Source organism: Gymnoscopelus microlampas, assembly GCF_963454915.1.
Source record: "Gymnoscopelus microlampas genome assembly, chromosome: 9".
NCBI lineage: Eukaryota > Metazoa > Chordata > Actinopteri > Myctophiformes > Myctophidae > Gymnoscopelus > Gymnoscopelus microlampas.
In genome coordinates, this window is record NC_139946.1 from 37,633,734 (window position 1) to 37,653,456 (window position 19,723).

At 41.1% G+C, this 19,723-nt stretch overlaps 1 protein-coding gene across 8 annotated transcripts in view; it reads right to left on the bottom strand.

Moving 5' to 3' along the window:
• Positions 1 to 1,038: 1,038 nt before the first annotated feature.
• The window catches only part of elavl4 (ELAV like neuron-specific RNA binding protein 4), a gene marked incomplete at both ends in the record, with an annotated part of 126,530 nt that continues 107,845 nt past the window's right edge, over positions 1,039 to 19,723 (bottom strand). For 4 of the 8 annotated variants that reach the window (XM_084067021.1, XM_084067023.1, XM_084067027.1 and 1 more), the window contains 3 exons: positions 1,039 to 1,366; positions 6,913 to 6,951; positions 16,092 to 16,317. In XM_084067021.1, coding sequence (XP_083923147.1) covers positions 1,039 to 1,366; positions 6,913 to 6,951; positions 16,092 to 16,317 — 593 coding nt within the window. Of the gene's footprint in view, positions 1,442 to 6,912; positions 6,952 to 16,091; positions 16,327 to 19,723 lie in introns of all 8 variants that reach the window. The other 4 variants (XM_084067020.1, XM_084067022.1, XM_084067024.1 and 1 more) reach the window with 3 other exon arrangements.

Sequence of the window (19,723 nt, forward strand, 5' to 3'; positions counted from 1 at the left end):
CAGTCAAAATATTTTTCTCTTTTTTTTTTTCAAATCCAGATTCTTGTAAAAATTCTTCAATAATTATTATTTTAATTATCATTTATAAAAATAGATCTTCTTTCTCTTTATTTTTATCTTTTTTTTTTTCTAAACGCATTTTTTTTTCCAAGCAAAGAGATCTTCTCTTTGGCAACAGTGATATTTTTTTTTTGTGTTAAATTACTCAACGTGTCATCAGGAAAGCTAACCCATCCCCTCCCTCTCCCCATCTCCCTAAAACCCCTGTGAGGAAAGACATTATGTTTTGTTTGCGATACAAAACAAAAACAATGTTAGAAATTCATATATATATTTTTCTGCATCAGAGTTATCAGGATGGCGACATCCTTCTAATTGATAAGGGGGGGTGGGGTGGGGGGGGTGGGGGTTAATAACACACTAAAATGAATGAATGGTTTCACCAATTTAAAAAAGAGCCCCCTCCCTTTCACTGATAGGGAGGTCTGTATAATTCTAACGACAGTGGATCCGGATTTAAAAAATAAAAAATAAATCCTGAATCAAGACAGAGAAAAGGTTTCAATCTAAAAAGGACGTTCTCTTCTCTGAAATAAGGGGGTATCGGGATTTGCTACTGTTTTACACAGAAGAGAAAAAAAATCATTCTTAACAACCACAATGAACATAAAGAATATACAACAAACCAAGAAGCCTGCATTATCACAGGAGCTTCCAAAAAACTCATGGACATTATTAATCATCTCATTTTTGTAATACTTAGGCAACATTGGCTTATAGGTCCAAAGTTATAATATAAGCCATTTCTAGTTCAATTTGTCTAACGTTTTGTTCGGCTGCGTTGTGATCCGGTTGGAGTTGAGTTTTGCCGTGTTGGATGGCTGTAGTATGGTGGTAGTGGTAGGTCGAGACAACAAGGAGGGAGGGGACGAGGGAAAGGGTGGTGGGGGTGTGGTGAGGGTGTGGGTGTGGGTGGGGGGTTTGGAGAAAACGGAGTTGGGGGGGGGGGGGGGGGCGACTGGTCGTACTGGATTAAGTTCAGGATTTGTGTGTCTTGTTGGTCTTGAAGGAGACTTGCAACACGCGGTCGCCCAACCTGTAGCCGTTGAGACTGGCGATGGCCATGGCCGCCTCGTCGTAGTTCGTCATGGTGACGAAACCGAAACCTTTGCACTTGTTGGTGTTGAAGTCGCGGATCACCTTGACGTTGTTGACGGCGCCGAACGGCCCGAACAGCTGCCACAGCACGCTCTCGTCCGAGTCCGGGGACAGGTTGTACACGAAGATGCACCATCCGGTGCCCGTGTGGCCGGGGATGTTCATGCCCACCAGGCTGGTCATACTGTCAATGGTGATGGGAGAAAACCTGAGAGTGGGAGGAAAAACAGAGGGATGCAGAGAGATGAGCAGAGAGAAGGACGGGGAGAAAAGAAGGGAGCAACTTTCAGTTCAGTTCACTCATTCAGAAAGACTGAACACAGTCAAATCCTCAGTGTTAATCTAACCCTGAGAGTGTACAAAAAGGATACATTAACACTGAGATTTTACTGTGTATAATTGGAGTTAATATAAATCTAATGTGAAATGGCCCTAAGCCTGATTCACATCTGTCTCCAATTTACAGTACTTTCAGACCACGGCAACCAATTAATCTTGAAATAACAATCTCCCTCCGCCTCCAGCAGCTCAGCGCTCACCTCTAGTCTAGAGTTAAAACTGAATAACTTCCAAATATGCTGTCTCCTAACCTTAACCCTAACCCTAATCCAGATGATTTATCAATCAAACCAAAAAGTATCTGCTTTCCTAGCCTATATACTCCACTGTAGGGTGACCTAGGATGAATGTGATTGGATGTGTGTTAACTGAGTGTTAAAGCGTGTTAATGTCTAAATGTATGTGTGTCTGATGTGATAAATGCATAAAGTACATCTCCATCCTCTGCAGAAAGCCTCCATTCACAAATGACTACAGTGCTGCATGCTGGGATAGTTCTTCCAGTGTAGGAGATGCAAAGGAAGCTTTTCTCTCTCTGTCTCCTTGAGTGCCTCATTTGGGAGCTATGTAGGAAGGCTCTGAATTAAAACATTTCCAGAAGAAGACCAAGCTAGATCCGGCTCTTATACGCTGCATAATCTTCTCCTCTGTCTTGCGATGCAAGAGATTTGAATCCTCTAGTTGACTTCACTTAATTGCCTTTCCGGAAGACAGACGAGGAAATAATCCCCCCCACCACATATATACCTTTAAATAAAAGGTAAATTAAATAAAAAGGTCCATTTCTTATGACACCTCTCTCCAGGAATGACTCCTAGACATTATTGGGTGCTTTAATTGAGATTTCCGCTTTGCTGCAGCTGTCTCAGAGAAGGCTGCTTTCTTGAGGGGCGGGATTTGAGGTGGGGAGGGGGGGGGGGGGGGGGTGGGCTAAATGGGAAAATGGAAGCACTTTACAGCCCAGTGACATTATGGAACAGCTTGTAACACCCCCCCCCCCCCTGCAGTCTGTGTGATGTTCTGTTCTGTGCTATCCTGTGCTGTTCCAGAGCCCCTGGCACTGATCGATAATACTGCTCAACACACCGGGCCCCCCCCATCCCCTCTCTTTCTGACTGCTATATATGGTCTGCAATCACTACGACCTTCCTGTGTGTGACTTTGGTCCTGCGGAGTGTGTGTGGTACTGGTGTGGGTGCAGTGGAGTGTGTTACTGGTGGTGGGTGCTGTTAAGTGTGTGTTCCACTGGGTGCTGTGGAGTGTGTGTGTGCTACCGGTGGGTGCTGTAGACACGGATTAAAGCGAAAACAAAATCCCGACTGAAAAATGTATGGCGAAGTCCTAATGTGCGCTTTGTGAAACAGTGTGAAAGGAGCCCAAATTTTTACTCAATATGTAAAATTATAATGTTTTGGTAATATTGCTCCTGCCGTTCTACTGTACATACCGCCAACCGGGTGAAGAAATCACAGATTGAGGCTTTAACGTTTTCTTTTATGCAGTATCTAAGATTTGTATGGTTTCACGGACGACGCTTCTGCACATATTGCTAGTTTGACCACTTTAAAATGCTCTAATCTTAAGATAATAACCGAAAATAGCCAATCAACAAGCTCTCAATGCGTCTGCGACGCATTGAGAGCTTGTAGATAGGCTGTTTTCGCTGTGCAACATGCTTCGACATGCTGGCTTCTATGGAATACAATGACTGTTTTGACCTGGTTGATCAAATAATAACAGTAAGTAGCAGTAGCATGTGGCCCGAGCATACTACGCTATACGGCATAGCAATGGCGGACATTTTCTGGTTCCACTCCAAAATAGTCAATGCATTCTTCCCATTGACATTTCCAAAAATATTTACTGTATATCAATTATTTTAAGCTTAGAATCAAGCCATCCATCATGACCATAAAACGCTTGATTCTGTGAAAAAACTTTTTTGAAAGCGGCAAAACAAAGGGTATTTATTAAATATAGTATATCATATAATTAAATATAAAATAAAACAAATCACAGAAAAAAATGTTTTATGGTCATGATTCACCAGGACCCTGGATGGCTTGATTCTAGGCTTACATTAATTGATATAAATATTTTTGGAAATGTCAGTGGGAAAAATGCATTGACTATTTTGGAGTGGAACCAGAAAATGTCCGCCACTGCAATGCCCTATAAATATTGTGGTTAACGCCTTATTATTATGGTCTGCACATCGTCGTTCCAGGCTCCCAAATCCCATTGTGTTTTGGTAAATCCCCTTACATGGTGTTTCTGTCCTGTTCAGAAGGTTTTTTGGTATTTTTCTCCAGCACCTAGCTGTCTCCTCCCTGAAGAACGCAGTCAGGCTGAATTTTAACAGGCCCCGGTCATGTCAAGGCCTTGTCTGGCATGCTCAACTGCATTCCTGGACTCATCTCCTGCTGGGCTCAAAAACAACCTTGTGGTCATTTTGCATGCAAACGCTGTAGTCTGAGAGGAGGTTTTTTGTAAGTGTGTGAAGGCGAAAAGCAGAGACTTAGCTACACGCTCAAAATCGCGAGTGTTCTTTTAACTCTGGGAGAGTACGAATGTAACCGAATGCACCCGGAAGGGTTTTAAATTAACACTGAGGACTTAACTGTGTAACGGAACCACAGAGGACATGCTGATAAGTGTGCCTGTGTGTTTGTTTGTTTGTGTCTGTGTGCGTGTGCGCGTGTCTGTGTCTACGTGCACGTGTATATGTGAGTGTATCCATCAGAGCACAGGCCCACTAGCCTAGAACGCTAGCCCATGCAAGACCAAGGGGTTGCATAGCAACAGCGTATCTGACCAGCTATCTATTCTATCTTTTCCATAGCCTGCCATTTCTCAGCCGGTCACACCTTTTCCTGTCGTCTCATTTCACTTTCAAATGGAGCCGTTAGGTCACAGAACAGCACTTCTGCCTTGATGACAAGCTATTCAATCAGGAGGACACAATCAGAGATGCTATGCTAGCCGGGTCCACCTTTTTTCAGAATGATTATGTGAAGGCTGACACTGACAGGTAGAAAGCTTTTCCTGACACTTAACCTCTTAAAGTGTGAACCTCCTTTAAAGTGGCATGACATCCTGGGCTGATGTTGCAGTTTGTCATCCAGTTCAGGTTAAAAACCAACAGAAGGGTATAAGAACATGGTAGGCTGCTTAAAGGAGTAGCTCACCCCAAAAATGACCTATTTTCTATCAATTACACACCCCATGAAGCATTGAATTCATGGAGATGTTTTAGTTTTTATCGCTTTCCTAAGCCAATCATTTGATAACCGGCTGTCTCTCCAGTAGGAGACACAAAAGAAGACTCTTTGTGGTGTGTAATTGATAAAAGATAAGTCATTTTTGGGGTGAACTACCTCTTTAAGGCTGATCTTATAGTACACGTGTAAGCTGTAGCTAATAAAATGAATACTGGGGGTGTTGGATTTAGGTGTGCCAAAGTGCAGGCATTGACATTAATGTTAATTACTGTCTATGCTTGCACATTGGCACGCTCATTATTCATTTTATTAGCTGCAGCTGTGTTTATTATTAGCCTGTAATGCTTTGACCCGAGTTTTTAACCTGTACAGGAAAACAAACAAAATCACAAAAATCAGCCTAGGGTTTTATCATGGCCCTTCAATGTTTATTGGACAGGGGGGAGCTACTGTATGGGTTAAAAATGAATGAATCCCCACCATGCTTTCCTCTACTGCAGTGGTTTTCAACCAGTGGTCCGGGGACCACCAGTGGTCCTTGAGGGGGTTCCAGGGGGTCCCCAGCCAAATGAATAGTTAGAAACCAAATTGACCCTTATGTGTCTGTAATTCTGAGAGTGTACAAATGGAACCAAATGGACCCTAACGGGTCCATTTGGTTCTATTTGTACACTCTCAGAGTTAAATGAACACTGATGATGGTGATACAGTGTAGATTGGGACCCCCAAGAAATCTAAATGGTTGAGTCCCTGGCATATCTTTTCAAATGGGGGTCCCTGGGCTAATATGTGTCAATTTGGGGGTCCTTGACGCGAAAGTGGTTGAAAACCACTGCTCTACTGCACTATAAACTGATTGCTAATTCCTTATGAAACAGGCTAGCATGTATTTATTATCTTTCTCCTCAGACTGAACTCCCTCCTTTCTGCTTGAGTTTCTATTCTACTATGAGGTTGCAGTTGCAGGTTCAACATGCAAAAGGCCACCAGCGTATATCATCATCATCATCACAGGGCCCTGACGCTCAAGGTCATGTACTGGTAACACCTATTGTTGTAGCAAGCAATTAACGGAAACATGGCGGCAAAAGGGAAGGGATCAGAGCAGAGCAGAGCGGTGAGGAGCAAAGTTGGAGCTGTCTGCAGTGAAACAGCATTTCCTGTTTCTTGCAGGGATCCAGATTCATCCAGCCTCCCGTGACCACTAACCATTCACAACGAGATCAAGAGAAAGAGAGCAAATTTTGTCTCATAATCCATATGTTAACCCATTAAGACCTGAGGCGGTTCTTTAAAAAAATCTAAATCATAACATTTTTTGGAAAAAAATCTTTAAAAAAATGTTTTCAAGATTTTTCAAAAATAGCAGATCTACAAGCTCATAGGGCGGCACTCGGTGCCGCGCTATGAGCTTGTATATCTGCTATTTTTGAATAGCCAAAGACATCTAAAGTGACACAGAAGCGTTCCAGGTATCAATGGGTTACTTCGTTATACTGTACTATTTTGTATCTATACAAAGGTCTAGCATCATGGCCAAAAGTGATAGTTCATATACAGTAAAGTCCTCAATATTAATGTATCCATTTGAAACACACATGTAACCAAGTGGATCCTTATGGGTACATTTGGTTATATTTGTACACTCTCAGATTTAAATTAATACTGAGTAGTAGCTGTAGAGCACAACAGTATTATATTGGACTTGTTGAACTGATTGACTTCAATCTTTGCTTCCAAACAAAGGATAACCTGAAGCTAATGCTGTAGTGGGAAGGCAGGAGAACCTGAATCCAGGAGAAAACCACGCCTGAAAATCAAGAGCTGTAACACCAGAGAACGAAAAAACCATACAGTACACATGAAACAATCCAAAAAACAACCCAAACAACAACAACACCAGCACGCTTCATAATCAAAAACAAAGCAAATTCATCACCACCGAAAACAAACTGATTGTTTTCCACACTGTAACACTGTAGGTAGGAGTTGAAACCAAAACAAGCTGAAGAGGAAAAAACCAAACAAATCAAGGAACCAAAAGCAGTTAACCTTGAACTAAGTATCAAATGCAAAGTGACTTCAAAAATACAAGAAAATTAAACTAAAAATATGAATAGAGGAGAAAAAAAAGGATATTGAAAAATCATTGAGTCAACATGGACATCTGGCATTGGGTGAAGTTTTTAATTACCTCTTTACGCCATAGGCCATATTAAGCAAATTGTCCAGCCTGTAAAGAGAAGGAGGGTTCTGGGGTTAATGGTGGGCAGATGGTTGACTCACTCAATGGAACTAATGCTGAGTCCCTGTAGGAACTGCATGGACCTCCTCACTCAAGAAGAAACAAACACATCCATAGACCGGCCCATTACACTGAGCATCCCCCACCAGGTAATGCTGCCATCGCTTCAACACGTCTAGTGCCATCGGCGGGTTATCGTCAGCATACAGTAGCACTTCACCACAGCCCAGGTCTTTCCAACATTGTTGTTATCAAAAATCCACATAGCATCTAATTTAGGCTAGTATCAGGAGTCGGTTACATCACTGGATGCTATTAAATTAATAGTTGCAGCAGCAGACCATAGGCCACAGTGCAAGAGCATAGCATTGCACAATGACCACAATGCTAGGGTAGCAATAATGCTATGCAATGGCAGCTTATCGCCTTATTTTATGTCGCAGTACATGTAGCTATTGTAACAGTTTACACCGGCACAGATACATTCTTTTAACCCATTGAGACCTGAAGCCGATTCTACATGTCTCCTAAATCTCAACAGTTTTCTGAAAAACTTGTTTCTATATCAGTGGTGCTCAAACCTTTTCATGTCTAGGACCCCCAAAATTATATGTATTTGGCTGCGGACCCCCATCAAAATATTGTGTTCCAGGGACCCCCCAGAAGCAACGATTTGAGTTCAAAATGTTCGCTTTAAAAATATATATATTCAAAGATTTCCACACATTTTCACGATTTTTCAAAAATAGCAGATCTACAAGCTCGTAGCGCGGCACTCGGTGCCGCGCTATGAGCTTGTATATCTGCTATTTTTGAATAGCCCAAAGTGTAAAATAATGCTTTTTTAGCTCAAATCTAAAAATGACACAGTTCCAGGTCTTAATGGGTTAAAAGGTTGACGCTAACATGTACACAAGCCTCTTCAGAAGCCACAGTCCTCAATTTGAACAAACCGAGAACAGCAACAAAGGTCAGAATCTCTGCGAATGAAGTAAACGTCCCTTCCTTCTCCAGAGTTCTGTCAGTATAATGGTTTGGTGTTTGAGCGATGGTGAGTGAGAGAGGGGATGATGATAAGTATGTTGCCTGTGAGGCAGACTGCATATTTGATTAGCCTTGACATTTTTGTCTGTCCTCTGTGTGCGTCTTAGTGGCAACTTTCAACCCCGTCATGCGCTAACAGGTCAGATGGAGAATGGTTTGGGTGTTAGTCAGTGGATGGCCTCTGTCCACAATGAAAAGAATTAGTGTTTGGGAAATGTCCTAGTTCCATAATTATTCATCCCCTGAGCTAAAGAAGTCACTACGGCAGGCCAGGATAGACAAATGACAGTGTGTGTGTGTGTGTGTTTTTATGCATATGGCTGAACATGTTTTCATGTTTGTGTATGCAGGTATAGTGTGTGTGTGTGTGTGTGTGTGTGTGTGTGTGTGTGTGTGTGTGTGTGTGTGTGTGTGTGTGTGTGTGTGTGTGTGTGTGTGTGTGTGTGTGTGTGTGTGTGTGTGTGTGTGTGTGTGTGTGTGTGTGTGTGTGTGTGTGCGTGCGTGCGTGCGTGCGTGTGTAACGTTAGGACTGGTATATGGATCCAGACTGCTTGGTGACTCAATGACCTTCATTCCTCACATGGGTCTGGCCTGTCTCACGTCTTATTAACTCCTCTGGCCTAATGGACAGTGGCCACGGCTTATTGAGCAACAGCAGGCCTGCGACTTCTCTTTCCCTTTCAAAAGACATTTGATGAGTTTTTTACTTGTCTCTCTGTATCTTTATCCATCACTATGTAGTTTGATTTTTTTTGTTGTTGTTGACATTTTACTTTAGCCCATTAAGACCTGAGGCCGATTCTAAAAATGCAAAAATAGCAGATCTACAAGCTCATAGCGCGGCACTTGGTGCCGTGCTATGAGCTTGTATATCTGCTATTTTTGAATAGCCAAAGAAATCTAAAATGACACAGATGCGTTCCCGGTCTTAATGGGTTAAGATTTGGATAAATATCAAGACTTTGTTTGAGAAATGAACCTTAAAGTCATACTGTGTAACCTTTTCAATTAAACTGCTATATTTCTGCTATATTTCTTTTACAATAACCATTCCACATAGGTAAATGTGTTATTTGACAACTTCCCTAAACTCTACTAAACACTATTTTTACTCGCAAGTGTCTGTCCCCAACACTTAAGCCAAAATGATGCAATGTACCGGAAATGTATTGATTTATTTATTTCACACTTAATAAATACAATTTCTGACAACTTTCAAAACACCCTCAGGACCTAGGACCTAGTCCTATTTGAGCAGTACTTCCGTATAGACAAACGCTGTACTGACAACGGAGCAATTACGGAGTAATTAATCAAGGCTGAGCTATCTTGTGCAAATTCAACGTACAGTATGCAAGTTGACTGAATTGTACATTACTCATCTTTTATGGACAACATGTTGCCTTCAATAGTTTATGGTTATCCAGGTTTAAAGTGTGACCTTTTTGATGTACAGTATCACTTTGTACAATTTTAACAAAATTGTAAGGACACTATCAAGCAAAGCCAAAACATATATATAAATAAAAGGAATCGCATATCGCATATCTCCATATTCAAACCTTGTTCTGTTTTTTCGAATATTAATGCCCTACTTCGTCATACTACAGTGTCACACAGAAATAGCAAATCTGCTACTTTAAATTTGAATCCTGAAAACCAACAGTTTTGGACATGTGAGGTTTCCACCTGAGAGCAAACGATATTGACTCAACTATTGACAGTAATTACCCCATTATGTGGGGAGGGGAACGAGCAGGCTGCTTTGTGGGTAAATTGAGTCAATTGGAGTGGGTTCTCAGAGGAGAAGTGTTCCAGGCCCAGCAGAGCTCAAAGACATCTGCTGGCCGCCGGGCCACTGGGCCACAACAAAACACACACATACACACACCACTCTGTCCAAGCTCCACAGAAACAATAGGGCTTTTGTGCTGTCTCTCAATGCCTGATAATTGAAGTGCCGTGTTTTTTTGTTTTTTTTTCCTTTTTGAAACAAAAATATTTTCAATAATAACAATTATAACTGGCTCCTGACCTGTACTGCATATAATTAGGCTAATTTCTTAATTACTGCTGCCATTATTTATGAGTCATTACAAACAAGCTCAGGTCTAGGGCTGGGGGCTGTTGTGCTGTGAGCGGATTATGTTTTGTGTCTTGCAGAGCACCAGACAAGCAGTGTGTCGGACAGTACATTATCTTGGGCCTAAAAGGCCTTGTCAAGCAGGCTAGATATACATTTAACCTCACTTGCATCCTGTGTCAATTTCGGACATCAAAAGAAAGTGCAGATGTTTTCAAGGCTGTACATTTCTCAATACATTTGCTTAATTCTTTCTCTACATACTGACGTAGTCTGATATGGGCATTCAATTTAAATCTAAAAGGAAACACACATTGTGTCAATGTGCTGCTGTTTCAACGCTCTTCATTGCCTCTGTAGATGTTGCAGTTAATCACTTGAGCCAACTTCGAAACTCAAGGGATAGTTTGCTCCAAATGAAATTAATAAAGCCAAGGAGGCCAACAATTCCTGTTAAGGCTAGCTATAAAGAAGTGTGCGAAACCGTACCAACAAAAAATGCTTAGCTAGTTGGCTAGTCTTAGTAACCTAGTACTGTAGCTAACTAGCAGAATATCAACAGTCAAATTAGCTATTTACATCAATCTACATGAGACATTCCAACATGACTATCAGTTTGTTTAAAATGTACAACAATATTAGCTAAACAAAGACATTTTCACCAACAACGATTCCCCTGGAGTTGGACTTTCTTCAGAATGTTTATGCTGCGTTCACACTAATGGCGACAAAGCAACAGGCTACTAGTCATTTTCAATGGAAGCTGGTAACATGAAGCTACAAAGTGACACTTGTCACTGCATGATGGACGTGCACTACACATGAAGGTTGAGCTGGACTCAACTTCTTTCATATGTCTTTGTTTCACTATTTCCCCTCCCCTACTGTCTGCCCACAATTCCTGCTCTGTTATAAGGAAGAAAAATGAGTTCTTGTTGTCAACCATTTCCCTGTGCTTAAGCAACACTTAAACTGCCACTCTGCAGGAATATAGCCGGCCACGCTTGCTCGGTTTGTAGCTTTGTCACTGCTATAGCGTGAACGCAGCATTAGAATGAGAATTTAAGCTGAACTGTGCCGCAGTTGCAATTTATTCACAGCAAATTAATCTCCGGTATTCTCAGCGTTAATACAATGTTCATCAGCTTTTTCGAGTATTAAAAGTTTAGTAATGTAGTTAATTCAACTTCAACTCAGAACAATCGATTTGTTCCTTTTCATTGTATGAAAATTAATGGGGCCTTCATTTATTTCATTTATTAGCATTCATTTTCAACAATTGTTTCTGTGTTTTCCCAATTTTCTCTCCAATTTAGCTGCCAAGTCCCGATTAGTACTGCAGTCGTTGTAACCAATTGAAACCAAGTTGGTTTCAATTGGTTAATCTCATTTTTGTTTAGGTCTTTCCCCATCGGGATAGCAATTTAATCGAATCAGGAAAGAGAACTCATACACAATACAGGATAAACCAATGAAATTGGAAGTGATGACACAAAGAAATGAGCAGACGACATTTAAACTAACGCTACAAAATTGAAGCTGATAAATGGGTACTCTCTCCTGATTGGCTAAAATTGGCAACACACCTGAAAAAGTTTTCTGTTGATTAAAGAGCTGGCAAGACAGGGAGACCACTTGTACTGAGCAAACACTTAGCAGTGATTACTATCAGAATATAGAACTTTATCTTAATATCACGTACCCTACCTTTAAATCACAGTTCCCTAAGCACCCATTCCTTGTTTTTTGGGCTCTATGGCTACCCACACTGTACACGTAGTTGTGTAATTAAACAGAGAACGTGTCAAGTGAGGATACGGTAAGGTTTTTGATCAATGTTATTCACTGGTCACTTACTTATTCAAATAGTCATTTATAGTAGAATATTACCCATCAGAAGACGGACACTTTTCTTACAGAGTGTCACCTTCACAGCACCTTGATAAAAAAAATAGCTGTGCACATCTAGCCCATTTATATCAATGTGTCATGTTTTAACCCATTAAGACCTGGAACGCATCTGTGTGTCATTTTTAGATTTTTTTGGGCTATTAAAAAATAGCAGATATACAAGCTCATAGCATGGCACCGAGCTTGTAGATCTGCTATTTTTTTTAATCTTGAACATTTTGCAAATATTTGAATATATATATATATTTTTTAACTCAAATCTTTGCTTCTGGGGGTCCCTGGAACAAAACATTTTGAGATGGGGGTCGGCGACCAAATACATATCATTTTAGGGGGTCCTTGACATGAAAAGGTTTGAGAACCACTGATATATAGAAACACATTTTTTTCAGAAAACTGTCAGGATTTAGAAGACATTTGTAGAATCCCTACAGGAAATGTTTGCCTTAAAAATATAAATATATTTATAGAGCTTGTAGATCTGCTATTTTTGAATAGCCCAAAGAAATCTTGAAAAAATGACACACAGATGCGTTCCCGGTCTTAATGGGTTAAAAAAAGAAGGCTGGGCGAGGAGCAGGGAGCACAGGGGACACACGGCGAGGAAGGCACTGTGGTTTGTGAGTAGTGATGAGGAGCGACAGGTCTCCTGTGGAGCCTGTAAATTGGCTTGGCGTATCACAGACACACAGCCCTTGCTACATCGCTCAGGTGTCACACCGGGGAAGCTTGCTGCTGCGGAGGGGAAAAAATGTGCCTTCCAAGTCCCTCTGACTTTGATGGGGGGAGTAAACAACACGACTAAGGCTTTGGTGTTATTGAATGAGAGCGGAAAGTTTATGTGAAGCCCCAAATTCTGCTTCACCATCTGAAATGTTTTCTTTTTTTTTGCACAAGATCAGACTGAGGTCATACAGTTTTGTCCTGGTTATTATGGTCTGGAGCGGGCGGCGGCGGCGGCGCCGGCGCGAACAGACGGACTATGTCCCCTAAGCAGTGGTGGAAAGTAACTAAGTACATTTACTTCAGTACTGTACTTAAGGACAATTTTGAGGTGTTTGTACATTACTTGAGAATTTCTGATTTTCAAAACCTTTCTTTCTACTCCACTACGTCTCGGGATCCAAATATTTTACTCCATAACATTTATTTGAAAACTTTAGTTACTTGTTACTTTGTAGACTTTGATTATAATTGCAAAGTCCCCTCACACTTAAGATCTACAAACTCAGATCTACAAACTCGCAATGCAACGCATTGTGAGCTTGTAGATCTGCTATTTTTTTTTCTTCCAAAAATAAATTTAAACATTTTATAGATTTGAAAACTTGTGAAATGGGACATTCTGCATAATAGTACTTTCTCACTTTTGGTACTTTAAGTCCATTTTGATACCAATACTTTTGTACTTTCACTCAAGTCAATTTTGAATTCCGGACTTTTACTTGTAACAGAGTATTTCTACATTGCAGTATTGATACTTTGAAAAAAAAAATGTGAGTACTTTTTCCACCACTGGTCCTGTAAGTACTGTAAGTCTATAGATAACATCATGGATATAGTAACTACAGAGGTTTGTTTGTGTCATGAGAGAGTGAGGAAGAGGAAAATGACCAGCAATGAAACCATACTCTACATACAAAATATATATAGAGTATATTTATGACCTTAGTAATGACTTGGTGATGATGGAGGATAGAACCGACCTGGGCAAACCTCATTTTAAACAGGGTAGCTTTAGCTGCCAATCCAGTGAAATTATTGAACCTTTGGCTGACCATGTATGACCACTTCTAAAGGTTTATCTATGGGGTTTACTGATCAAATCTGAAGCGTTATGGTCAAACAAAATGTATATGTAAATATATGTACAATATTATCCCATTAAGACCCGGAGAAGCATCTGTGTAATTTTTAGATTTGACCTAAAAAGCATTATTTTACACTTTTTTGGCTATTCAAAAATAGCAGATATACAAGCTCATAGCGCGGCACCGAGTGCCGCGCTATGAGCTTGTATATCTGCTATTTTTGAGAAATGGTAAAAATTTGTGCAAATTTTTGAATATATATTTTTTCAAGCGAACATTTGTAACTCAAATGTTTGCTTCTGGGGGGTCCCTGGAACAAAATATTTTGAGATGGGGGTCCGTGGCAAAATACATATACATTTTGGGGGTCCTTGACATGAAAAGGTTTGAGAACCACTGACATAGTAATATACGTTTTTTCAAAAAACTGTCTTTCAAAAAAGGATTTAGAAGATATTTTGTAGAATCGACCTCAGGGTCTTAATGGGATAATTGTACATAATGAATATGTACATAGTACATCATTTTCAGATAAGAGTAAACTGTCCAAGAATTATACTACAAATATATATATATACACACTTTAAAGTGAGCACATTTTGCCCAGGTCTGATACATAGGCTGCCATCTGGAAATTGTACGCCTAATGCAATGAGAGATGAGATGAATGTAAAACACATAAAAGTGAACGACAGAACCCCACTGTCTCTTATGAACAGTGCTTTTCTCTGATCTGGTTGTGTCCTGTGCACACAACTCACAGGCTCTGATTTATTAAACATCTGCACCAAATGGATATAGATTGCACCTGCTCTTCAGAAGGGGAAGTCAACGCCAATATGTAGAGCTTGCTCGGAGGACAAAATGCCTTATTGTCCGAACGGGGAGCCGTTGCCATGACTCATGTTTCTTTGCGTAGGTGTTTCATCCCTTATCTGAACACGTATTGCAAAATGCATTTGGTGCAAATGATTTTTTTGCTCTTTTTTATTTTTTTGTGAGGCCTGTTGTTTGGAACAGAAGTGTTTCCTTTATTAAACCCACTCATCTCATATAAACCACAAATAATAGCTATTGTGTTGCGTGATTGATGACTCATATTAAAGCAGCTTTAACTAAGCATTAAAAATCTCTCACTCCTCGACGCCACATGATGAAATTACGCTCTTGTTTCGGGACACTGTTGAACCAGGTGCAGCAGCACTTCATTTTATGGTGAGAGACGTGATCAAATGAAATAATGTACAAACGTGAATGATCGATTCCATCAATCACGTGAAGCGTTGTAAACTGTGCAATCACATAAAAGTTTCTTTCAGTCTTTGTTTGTGCTTTTAGTGGGTAAACCATAAAACAGTGTTTGCCATTTTAACAGTCTACTAATAGACATGAAAGTATCAAACCGTAAAATACAGTGCTGCTCCCCAAAACACATATCATACAGATCAAATCAGACGAGACAGATGTTAACAGTCCACTACTCCCACCTACCATAATGAACCCATATAGGTGTAATTCATACTTCGTCGGAAGATGGTGTCGGTCGCGATGCATTAATTGCGTCATTAGGTTGAAGATCCGTTATTTTCGGCGAATGACACAGTTGTGCGAAGAAGTATGAATTCAGCCTCAAACCTCCATTAGAAAACAGGAACAATATAGACCACACCATGTCACATGGTGTGGTCTATATTGTAAGACCACAGTAAAATACTTTGTCCATTTGTAATTCTGAGCATACATTCTCAGAGTTAACCCGCATTCAATCCGGGAACGCATCTCTGTCATTTTAGATTTCTTTGGCTGTTCAAAAATAGCAGATATACAAGCTCATAGCGCGCCACCGAGTGAGTGCCGCGCTATGAGCTTGTAGATCTGCTATTTTTGAAAAATCGTGAAGATTTGTGAAAATCTTTGATTATATTTTTTTAATCAAACATTTGTCAAATTTGCAAAGATTTGAGTTACAAATAAAAATATTGAACATTTTTTGAAATTATCATATAAAAATATATATATATTCAAAGATTTGCACAAGATCTACAAGCTCATAGCACAGCACTCGGTGCAGCGCTACAAGCTTGTAGATCTGCTATTTTTGAACAGCCCAAAGAAATCCCAAAAATGACACAGAAGCGTTCCCGGATTGAATGGGGTTAAATTAACAACAAGGATTTTTAACTGACCCTGACCCTGCAATTGCATCATTTCAACTCCGTCCCGGGTTCCCATATTCCATCCCACACTGACCCCCCCCCCCCCCCCCCCGGTCCACTCACCTGAACCTCTGGGCCTGGTGGTGGAGTGGGCCTGGGTATCGGCGGTTGGGGGACTGGTAGAGCTGTGACAGAAGGGCTTGGCTGGTCTTCTGACTGGGGTTGTTGGCGAACTTCACCGTGATGGGCTCGGCGGCGCCAGAGGGCTTCTGTCCGTTCAGGCCCTTGATGGCCTCCTCGGCCTCTATCCTCTTATCAAAGCGGATGAAACCCACACCCCGGGAGCCACCTGTGGGGCCAGCAAATCACAAGAACGGACGGGGCCCACTTTTACTTCACATGGTTTTTTGGATGTATGCAAAGTCAAAGCAGGCTGTATGTGCCTGATTTCCACTTGGATGTATCGATCGATGTCGCGCAACCGAAAATAGCAGATCTACAAGCTCAAAAAAAAGCTTGTGAGTGTCTGCTATTTTCGACGAGCGGCACCGGCGCACACTAAACCACTTAACCCCGGAGTCCCTCAGGGCTCAATACTAGCGTCTTTTCGGTTTTCTGTTATTGTGGGTTTAGCTTTCGCTGAAAATAGGCGATCGACGAGCTCACAACGCGACGCAGCGCGTCGCGTTGTGAGCTTGTCAATCTGCTATTTTCAGCGAAAGCCTTGCCCACAATACTGATGCTTAAACGATGCCTAATTTAAGTGGTCAAGTATAAATCAGGCTTTACAGTATATATATTCACACTGATATGCAAACTCACATAAAAGTGTCACACAGGTAAACACGCAGGAGTGCATGCACACACACACACAAAGCCACACACACACAAACAACTATGCTGTATTATACGAAACTATGGGACCGATACTCTCGCATTGCCAGTCAATTTAGGATTTTTCCGCCTAGAATGATCCTTTTGTCCAATGGGTATCAAATAATGTTAAAACTCTTTAACAAATACCAATAACAGAAGGATTTAAAAACTAAATGGTGCCATTCTACACAGAGAAAAACAACAAAAGAAAATCCTTGATCAACTTTCCCCCGTTCTCAGGGTTTGCTTCAAAATCAGAACAAAGTGCCAATTGAGCTTTATAGGGCTAAAGCATAGAACAATGCTATATTTATTTGTCTGGTGACAAATAAATATAGTTTCTAGAAGAACAGTGGCCGCTAAACAAAGCTACGGCCACTGCTTTGAAAACAAATCATATTGCTGTGTCTCAAAATGAAGGATATCGCCCTAAAATACTTTGTTCTGGTTCTGCAATGCAGTTTTTTTTCCTTCTTCCCCCCAGTTTTAGCAAATACTCTGAATTCAGACGTCACCAGACATATGGGTGTACTAGGCAGAGATCTCTGATCATCCGACTATAGCATTGAACCAGTTTTGTCGTTTTCCTCAGCTTCATATAGTCCAGACCCCGCCAGCCCCCCCCCCCCCCCACCACCCCCCAGCTACAACAGTCAGACTGACGCTCTCTTCGTGTCCTTTTCCCACTGACATTTGAGTCGTTTCCTAGGTGATGTTTTTTGACTGCCACCTGAGAGGACCATTTAGAGAAGAACCGTGCTTCCTGTGAGGTCCTTTGTTGGTGTCTGTGAATGCTGTGTATGTTACCGCGTGTGTGCGTTTGTGCGTGTGCGTGTGTGTGTGCATGCGCGCTGGTATCTATTAATGGCTGCCGTGCCTTGTTTTAATGAGGCTGACTCGGTGGCCCAGAGGATGCGAGCACAGTGACAGCAGCCCTCTGCTGAAGAAACTTATTTACATAATAATGCATGCATGCCTGCGTAGTACGCATGCGCACACGCAGGCACGTCTGTGTGCATACGCCGCACACGTGTGCGCGTGAATAAAAGACCACTGTGAGGGAGTAAGAAAAAGGGAGTTTTCCTTTGTGTGCAATCTCTCTTAATCACACAGAAAAGAAAAGATCCGCTCCGTGTTGCTATTTCCTTTACCACAGTAACATCCGGGGTATTAATCACACAGAAAAGAAAAGATCCGCTCCTTGTTGCTATTTCCTTTACCACAGTAACATCCGGGGTATTAACCACATGAACTATTCTGTGGTGAACCATTTCGGTGAAAATATCAAAGCTACAAGCTCACAACGCGTGGCAACGTGACGCATCATGATCAGCTATTTTCAGTGAAGACGTTTGGTGTAGAGGGAAAAAGAATGAAGGGACCTACAGTAGTATAGACCCCTGGGTGACTCTGAATCGGATCAATTAAGTATATTGTGTTTAAGTGGTTAATTTAACTAAATCTGAGTGGCATAATGGCATGGCTTCCCTGTATAAACTGCAAAGGCTTTCAGACAGTTACTGCAGTTAAATTAATTATCAGTTATCTGGCTTAACCCATTAAGACCTGAGGCTGATCAAAAGAAAAATCTTCTAAATCCTAACAGTTGTTGGTACAGTGGTGTGTTCAAAACCTTTTCATGTCAAGGACCCCCAAAATTATCTGTATTTGGCCGCGGACCTCCATCTCAAAATATTTTGTTCCAGGGACCCCGAGAAGCAAAGATTTTAGTTAAAAATGTTTGCTTTAAACATATATATTTTCAAAGATTTACACACCTTTTCAAGATTTTTCCAAAAATAGCAGATATACAAGCTCATAGCCGCGCTATGAGCTTGTATATCTGCTATTTTTGAGTAGCCAAAGTGTAAAATAATGTGTTTTAGCTCAAATCTAAAAAATGACACAGATGCGTCCTCGGTCTTAATGGGTTAACTGGCTTAAAATGTCAGTCTAGTCTGAGAATAGCTTTCCTTCATCCTTTTACAATGGCTACAGTAGCCTATATCTTGAACAATGCCCACTCGCCCATTGCTCATCAATGATGAGCTATAACATGCAAATGTTGAGTGTTGTGTGCTGATGTTGCTGAGCTGTGTGAATGGTGTAGTGGCCTCAGGTTCGCTGTATGCATGTGGCAGCGTGACCATGAACACACTGACTTTGGTCTACTTTTGTGGGGACATGCAGACCAACCCCGTTATAGATGTCTGGCCCCTTTTAGCACCACACTGTAAAACATTTACCCCCAACGAGATTCTTTTACCTGTACGAGAATTGTGTACACTTTCAGAACTAGATTGCACACCAACATTTACCACAAGGAGATTCTTTTACCTGTACGAGAATTTTGTTCACTTTCAGAGCTAGATTGCACACCAACTGTACATCTCTTTCATATCGTTGTTGTCGGGCAGAAACCTCGTATCTAAATTGTTCAACTTTTTATGTTTTTTGTTTTTGTAATTTGATGCCCTACTTTGTCATACTACAGTGGTCACGTAAAAGTAGCAGAATTAGTAGATCTACAAGCAGCACACGACGCGTCACGATGCAACATAATGAGGTTTCCACACAACAGTGACAACATTTAAGACCTGGATCGCATCTGTGTCATTTTTTGATTTGAGCTAAAAAGCATTATTTTACACTTTGGGCTATTCAAAAATAGCAGATATACAAGCTCATAGCGCGGCACCGAGTGCCGCGCTATGAGCTTGTAGATCTGCTACAGTGAACATTTTTAACTCAAATCTTTGCTTCTGGGGGGTCCCTGGAACAAAATATTTTGAGATGGGGGGTCCGCAGCCAAATACATATCATTTTGGGGGTCCTTGACATGAAAAAGATTGAGCACCACTGATATAGAAACATATGTT